The sequence below is a fragment of the Oryza brachyantha genome, chromosome 7, assembly GCF_000231095.2.
Source record: "Oryza brachyantha chromosome 7, ObraRS2, whole genome shotgun sequence".
In the NCBI taxonomy this organism is placed as follows: domain Eukaryota; kingdom Viridiplantae; phylum Streptophyta; class Magnoliopsida; order Poales; family Poaceae; genus Oryza; species Oryza brachyantha.
In genome coordinates this window covers 13197339-13205396 of record NC_023169.2, presented here as the reverse complement: position 1 = coordinate 13205396, position 8058 = coordinate 13197339, and the positions used below count along the sequence as shown (strand labels likewise).

Below are 8058 nucleotides of genomic sequence, written 5' to 3'. Positions count from 1 at the left end.
AAAATTTTCATATTCAACAGATTTGTAAAATTTCTGGCTCTCAGACCTGACTGTATTTTTTTATATAAAAAGCAATACCGTAGGACTTATCTCGCGGTCTTCCGGTAAAAAAAATAGAGAGCTACTATAAAATTTATTGTCATAATAAGTTGGAGAGTCCCTTTGCATATTACGTGACTATCTCTAGTCAACCCACAATTCTAGTCAGTCAACTCCCTAGGCCCATCATTCTTCTAGTATTTACCTCTAGTATTCCAGTACGGAGTATTAGCCTCTGCGACCACAACCTCTCCTCGAGCTAGACCGCCATGGCGGCCACCATCACACGCTGGCATCTTACTCTCTGCTACAACCTCGCCACAGTCGCCCTGCTCCTCGCGTTCCTCCACCCGCCGACCGCGGAGGCGCAGCCGCTGCCTTGGCAGCTGTGCAACGCCACCTCCGGCAACTACACGGAGGGGAGCACCTACCAGGCCAACGTGCGCGCGCTCGCCCGCACCCTCCCCGGCAACGCCTCCTCCTCCCCCGCGCTCTTCGCTACGGACGTCGCCGGCGCCGCGCCGGACAGGGTGTACGCCATCGCGCTTTGCCGCGGTGACACCAACGCCTCCTCCTGCGCCAGCTGCGTCGCCAACGCCTTCCTGAACGCGCAGCAGCTCTGCGCGCTCAACAAGCGCGCCACCATGTTCGACGACCCCTGCATCCTCCGCTTCTCCGACCAGGACATCCTCGCCAACGTCACCGACAACCGGGGGATGTTCGTCGCCTGGAACTACAACAACGTCAGCGCGGCGAAGGCCGCGGCGTTCGACGCCGCCTCCGGCCGGCTCGTCAACGCCACCGCCGAGTACGCGGCGGCGGACCCCGTCAGGCGGTTCGGCACGGGGGAGATGGGCTTCGACGACGCGACCTACCCCAGGATCTTCTCGCTGGCGCAGTGCACGCCCGACATGTCGGAGGCCGATTGCCGGAGCTGCCTCGGCGACATAATCAGGAGGATGACGCCCAAGTACTTCGCCGGAAAGCCGGGCGGCAGAGTCTTCGGCGTGCGGTGCAACTTCCGCTTTGAGTCGTATTCGTTCTACTCTGGTAGGCCGCTGTTGCAGCTATCGGGGCCGCCGCCGGCGCCGTCGCCGGCTAACGTGACGCCACCGGGAAACAGTGGAGGTGAGTTGCTGGAAACAGAAACCACATGATCGCTCATTGAAAGTCGCTTTCTTTTGAAAGAATTGATACATATGTTTACGAGCAATTTTATCATCCTTAAAAGAAGATATCTACCACTGTTTTCTACTTAAAATTTGATGTCATGAAAAACAGTGTTACCTCGTGTTACCTACTAAGAATGGGAAAAAAGTTCTATGTTTACACCCAGATGGTGGGAAAAAAGTTCTATGTTTACACCCAGATGGTAGCCAGATCCTAATTATTCACTATTGCTCTTATTAACGTGCGAAATTACTAAGAGTGATCTGTTTGCAGGAAAGACAACACATAGAACAGGACGGATCTTGGCCATTACTTTGCCTATTGCTGGAGCAGTATTAGCCCTGATTGTCCTGACATGCTTTTGTTTTTGGAGAAAGAGAACAACTGCAAGGAAGGCCTCATCAGTGCCATGTAAGTCCCCCAGCTTAATTATATTATTTCTGTAACCTATGCATCACAGTTACGGTCCCTTTCTAGATTATTTTTGTGGAAATCCTGTGGAAATTGAATTGTTTTTCAGTTAAATTAAATTCATCTGCTTCAACTAAGGTCTAAGTCCAGTTAACCTTTGAGCCGAGGGAATAGTCCTTTACTAGGCAAAACCTTTGTCTAGAGAAATTTTTACTAGAGTAAGGTACATGGTCGGTCCTTAAATTTATGGCGCGATACCGCTTAGATCTATAAACTTAAAAAATGCATGTTTAGGTCTATGAACTCTTTTTAGTGTCTAAAATTATGGACCTGGATAGTACATTAAAAACAAGTTCATGGACCTAGATGGTACATTAAAACAAGTTCATGGACCTGGTATATTAAAATGAGTTCATGGATCTAAATGTGCATTTTCTAAGTTTATGGACCTAAGTAGTACCGCACAACAAGTTTAAGGATCGGCCATATATTTTACTCTTATTAAAAAAAACTAAAATTCGTTGCAAACAATGCCTGTTAAATCCAGTATGTGTAATTGTGCACTTGTTATGTTGCAACAGACTCAACTGATCCAGATGATATTAAAAGTATCGACTCGCTACTTCTGGACCTATCAACGATACGGGCTGCAACAGATAACTTTGCTGAAACAAATAAGCTTGGAGAAGGAGGGTTCGGTGCGGTTTACAAGGTATCTATCAAACCGTTTGTTATCCAAAACCTATCAACCTCATGTTCAGCACTGTATTAGACAAGGAATAGAGATGTATGTTTATTAAGTTTGGTCTCATTTTTTACTTATAATGAGACACCACCCTCTTTTATAAAATACACGGTTAATAGTCTTCTGATACTTTCTCAAAGATGATAAAATTACTTTTATTGTTAATAACTAATAAGCATTTATATATTCACCTTCTCGATCAGGGAGTTCTTCCTGAAGGTCGAGAAATAGCAGTGAAAAGGCTCTCACAGCACTCCACACAAGGGATAGAAGAGCTGAAAACTGAGCTAGTTTTAGTGGCCAAACTCCGGCACAAGAACCTTGTGAGCCTCGTCGGCGTTTGCTTGGAAGGAGATGAGAAGCTGCTGGTGTACGAATTCATGCCAAATAAGAGCCTCGACACCGTTCTCTTCGGTACAGTTCCTCTCACTGCTATGCTACGACAGTTTGACAAAATATATATTCCATAACATTTTTTATGCTGATTTCCTTGCATGTTTGGATGCAAGATTCCGAGAGAAGCAAGGATCTTGACTGGGTTAAGAGGCTCAAGATCGTGAGCGGAGTCGCTCGAGGCTTGCAGTATCTCCACGAAGACTCTCAGCTGAGGGTGGTTCATCGGGACCTCAAAGCAAGCAACGTGCTGCTCGACTTGGACTACAACCCTAAGATTTCAGACTTTGGGTTGGCGAAATTGTTTGGTTGGGACCAAACGCAAGACGTCACCAGCCACATTGCTGGAACATAGTAAGTATACATAGCTCTGCAATTCCATGGCACACGGTGGTTTGAAGTAGTGTTCCTATACCTGTTACTGACAAGATCATGTGCTTATTTTTGCAGTGGATACATGGCGCCGGAATACGCCATGCGAGGGCAGTATTCGGTCAAGTCGGACGCTTTCAGTTTTGGCGTTCTGATCTTGGAGATCGTCACGGGAAGGAGAAACAGCAGCTTCGCCAACTCGGAGCACTCGGTTGACATCCTAAGTCTTGTGAGCATGTTTCTCTTCTCCTCCTCATCATTCAACCTGATCGTTAAACATCTTACAAAAACCTTCTTCTGAATTCAAATCATGATCCCATTCGTGCATATATACATGAAGGTCTGGGAGCACTGGACAATGGGGACGATCGAAGAGCTGCTGGATCCGGCGGCGGGCGGTTGTTCAGCCAGCGATCTTCTCAAGCTGATCAACGTTGGGCTGCTGTGCGTCCAGGACAACCCTGCGGACAGGCCGGCGATGTCGGCGGTGAACGTGATGCTCAGCAGCAGCACGGTGTCCCTCCAGGCGCCGTCGAGGCCGACGTTCTGCATCCAGGACATGGACAGCGCCGACGTGGATCTCTACTCGGGGTCGGGGTCGCGGGGCGCGTTTCAGTCCGCCGGCGACAGCAAGACGAAAACGGTAGCGTCGCCGAATGAGGTGTCGCTCACGGAGCTGGAACCAAGATGAGCGTCTATCGGAGCGCTCGTGCCGTGGATCGCAGCATCTTTATCAGTAACGAAAGCATCAACTCATGGGCTCTGCAAACTGCACTTTTATCTATACTAGAAAAAATATCCATAAGTAATGAATAAGCGATGGTGTTGAACTCACACAACGATGGACGACGGATGATGAAAGCATAGTATATAGATATAGATATACTTCTCTAATTTCAGTAGTCCGTAATTAAAGTAGTCTATAATTAAAAGAAGAGTAAGAAAAGGAGCAAGATTTCTTGGTGAAATTTCTTATACCTTGCTGACTTTGCGGACCTTAAGGTAGGCTCTCTTAAGCACGAAGATCGTATTGGGCCGCCTCTTCCTGTCCACAGGCCGCGACACTACAAATAACCCATCCGCCACCCCGGCCTTCATCCTTCCCCTTCCCCTTCTCCTCCTCCTCCGGTGGCGACAACTGTTTCGCCTCTTCTAGTAATTTACCCAAAAGAGAAGCCTTTCGAGTTTCAAACCAACAGGATCATTAACTAATTACCAACCAATTAGCATCAGAACCACTAAGCAAAATAACTTGGCAGGTTAGGATCAACAACTCTTTTTTTTAGTTAAAGAGAACCAAATAGCTGCTGATAACCAAATAGCTCGCTGAAAAATTAAATTGTTATCTATGTTTATGCTAGAAAATTGAAGAATTGTTAGATAAATTAACTAATTAACAGCAGTTGATTTTAAATAAACGGGTTGTGAATTGGAACATTTGATAGGATTATTTGACATTTCTTATATCTTAACTGTACATGTTGAGTTTAATTTGCTCTTTTTAATTATAGGTAGGTGTCAATGGGTTGCAACATATAAACCAAAATTACAATAAATAGTAATGATTATGGTTCATTTTTTGTATCCATTGTTCTCAACAAATTATTTTTTCTCCCTATCTATTATGTATATAAAGTACAGAAAGTCTAAAGAACAGTAATCGTTAAATGAATTTATAGAAAATGGGTCTCCGCCTGCACACACAGGTTGAGGTACTAACTCGCTCTCCATTGACGCCTCGAACACCGTGTGTCGGTCGAGTAGCTCGTTCCACACGCCGCTGACGATGCAGTAGTTGTTATTGTATGGCGTCCAATGGTGCACGTGTGCTGGGCGCGCAACACGAGCACGCCGGTGGCCTACGGCGCCTCGACGCCGGGGATGCATGTGCGGGTTCTCGTGCGCCCACGAGTGGAACTGCTGGCTGAGTACGACGCACGTGTGCGGGGCGGCGGGAGCACCGACGGTTGTGGCCACTGCGTCAACGGGCATATTTGGCTTAGTTTTGCTTGTGTTGAGTGTGAATGTCTTCTTGTATCCATATGGGATCAATGGAGACCTATTAATTCTTTCTGATACATGTTGATACCTTCTGGTATCATATCATACCACTTAGAACCTAATGGATAATCTATTAATAGATGATAGCATCAGGTATCTTTTGGTATCATTTGACATATGTTGATACTAATCGGTATCATCCAGGTTTCTATATGGAATCAAGTGATAACTATTGATACTTACAGATACCTATTGATACATGTTGACATTATATGATACCACTTAGAACCATGGTTTAATGTGCTATCTGGGATACCAAAAAAATATACCTACGTTTTGGTACTACCATGCATCATGTAAAATACTGGAATATGATACCATGTAGTCTCATATGATAGTTGCGTACGGCGAGTTATCATGGCTAGACAGCGACGCGACGCACATCAGAGCGAGGAAGTGCAGTGGCACGGAGGAGACGCGTGCATTACTTACACTGTTCGTACCGTATACCATACACTAGTTGTCCTCTATAAAGTAATAAAGTAATAGTAAAACACACCGTCATGTTCATTCTCGTTGGCTAGAAAATCCAATGTTAATCGAAAAAATTCAATTAGAAATACAATTTCAGAATTAAAAATAAAAAATAATAAAAAAGAGTCCAGACATAAATATACAGCAGGCAGCAAATTCGTTGCAGGCAACGTAAACTGTTCGAAGTCAACCCAAAATTCTAGTCAGTCAACTCCATGAGCACACCACTATTCTATTGACTGGAGTAGTATCAGTAGACTAGTAGGGCATAACTGCCCTCCGGCTCCGTGAACGCAACCTCTACCACCATGGCGATGGCCATAGGACGCCGACGAAATCTTACTCTTTGCTACAAGCTCGCCGGTGTTGCCCTGCTGATTGCGTTCCTCCACTCGCCGCACGCGGAAGCGCAGCCGCTGCCGTGGCAGATCTGCAACGCCACCGCCGGCAACTACACGGAGGGGAGCACTTACCAGGACAACGTACGTTTCCTTGCCAGGACCCTCCCCGGCAACGCCTCCTCCTCCCCCGCGTTCTTCGCCAAGGACGTCGCCGGCGGCGCGCCGGACAGGGTGTACGCCCTCGCGCTCTGCCGCGGCGACACCAACGCCTCCTCCTGCGCCGCCTGCGTCTCCAACGCCTTCGACAGCGCGCAGCAGCTCTGCGCGTTTAACAAGCGCGCCACCATGTTCGACGACCCCTGCATCCTCCGCTTCTCCGACCAGGACATCCTCGCCAACGTCACCGACAACCGGGGGATGTTCGTCGCCTGGAACTACAACAACGTCAGCTCGGGGAGGGTGAAGGTGTTCGACTCCGCCTCTGGTCAGAGTGTCAACGCCTCCGGCGACTACGTGTCGGCCGTGTTCGACGCCTTCTCCGGCATGCTCGTCAACGCCACCGCCGAGCATGCGGCGGAGGATCCAGCCAGGCGGTTCGGCACGGGGGAGATGGGGTTCGACGTCTTCAACGTGCCTTACAAGAAGATTTTCTCGCTGGCTCAGTGCACGCCGGACATGTCGGCAGCCGACTGCCGGAGCTGCCTCGGGGACATAATTAGAAGGATGACACCCAAGTATTTCGTCGGGAAGCCGGGCGGGAGAGTGTTCGGCGTGCGGTGCAACTTCCGGTTTGAGGCGTATTCCTTCTTCTCTGGGCGACCGCAGTTGCAGTTGTCGGGGCTGCCGCCTGCGCCACCTGGGCTGCCTGCGTCACCGGAGCCGCCGCCGCCCGCGCCACCGGGACCACCGCCGCCCGCACCATCGGGGACCAGACAAGGTGAGTTACTTAAACCATATATCATCGCTGACCGAGTGCCCGCTTGCTGCTTTACTTCCTCAAATCAATTTTTATCATGTTAATTGTTAGTCAAATTTCTCACCATCAAATCAATCACTCCGTTTAAAAACAAGTTTATTTTAAAAAAATACGATTAATATTTTTATTGCTATTAGATGATAAAATATAAATATTATTTTAGCGTGATTAGTTTTTTATGAATTTTTTAAATAAAATAGATAATCAAACTGTGGACACTGGTTGAGGTAGTATGTCAAAACTCGTGCCCATACTCCGGAAGCAGTTTTTTAACACACGGGTTGCTTGCATGCCATCTAAATAGTCATTAAAAAATATAAGAAAATTGATAAGATAGATAAATATGAGTTATATCACTCCACAAACAAATTTAAATTCAACTTCTACGAGTTGTATTAAAAATAACAAAAACAATTATAAATATACCTATACTTAGTCTTAGTCTTAGTTTTGTATGTTTTTTGCAACTTGTAGAAGTTGAATTTAAATTTGCATGTTTTTTGCTACAATATATAATTTTTTTATATTTTTTATGACCTATTTATGTAACACAGAAGGAATCTATCCGTATGCTAAGGACTGTCTCCCTCCGTACTTGTTCTTCACCAAACTCCAGCGATGATGTGGGGCAACCATCGGAGACATAGGACCGGGAATTGAAAAATGAATTTTTTTTTTGTGTGGATCTCTGAGAGTTCAGCCAATTCCCGTTCCTATGGTGTTGTGTTTATTTAGTGAGTGATTGGATCTAGGATTTTTTAATCCCTTATCATATCGGATGTTTGGACGTTAATTAGAAGTATTAAATATAAACTGATAACAAAACTAATTACATAAATAAATGATATTTCATTAGATAATTTTTTAAGCCTAATTAAGTCACGATAAACAAATGTTTACTGTAGCATCACATTCGCAAATTATGGACTAAGTAGGCTCAATAGATTTGTCTTCAGAAATAGTCCAAAGTATGTGATGGGTTTTATATTTCTAATTAGTGTCCAAATATTCCATATGACAGGGACTAGAAAAAGTTTTGGGATCCAAACAGGGTCTTAGCTTTTTAAAATTTTTGG

The 8058-nt window shown here is 45.9% G+C and overlaps 2 protein-coding genes across 2 annotated transcripts; both read left to right on the top strand.

Moving 5' to 3' along the window:
* Positions 1-266: 266 nt before the first annotated feature.
* Positions 267-4272, top strand: LOC102705737 (cysteine-rich receptor-like protein kinase 10). Its single transcript, XM_006658593.3, has 7 exons — positions 267-1167; positions 1483-1620; positions 2202-2332; positions 2569-2779; positions 2875-3112; positions 3209-3359; positions 3471-4272. The coding sequence occupies exons 1-7, from the start codon at positions 309-311 to the stop codon at positions 3819-3821; spliced, it is 2079 nt and encodes a 692-aa protein (XP_006658656.2). The 5' UTR covers positions 267-308; the 3' UTR covers positions 3822-4272.
* Positions 4273-5940: 1668 nt separating this feature from the next.
* Positions 5941-7763, top strand: LOC102705453 (cysteine-rich receptor-like protein kinase 10; the record flags this gene model as incomplete). Its single annotated transcript, XM_015839183.2, has 2 exons — positions 5941-6943; positions 7537-7763. Coding segments are annotated over 2 exons (1071 nt in total), but the record flags the coding sequence as incomplete, so codon positions are not given.
* Between the last annotated feature and the right edge of the window lie 295 nt (positions 7764-8058).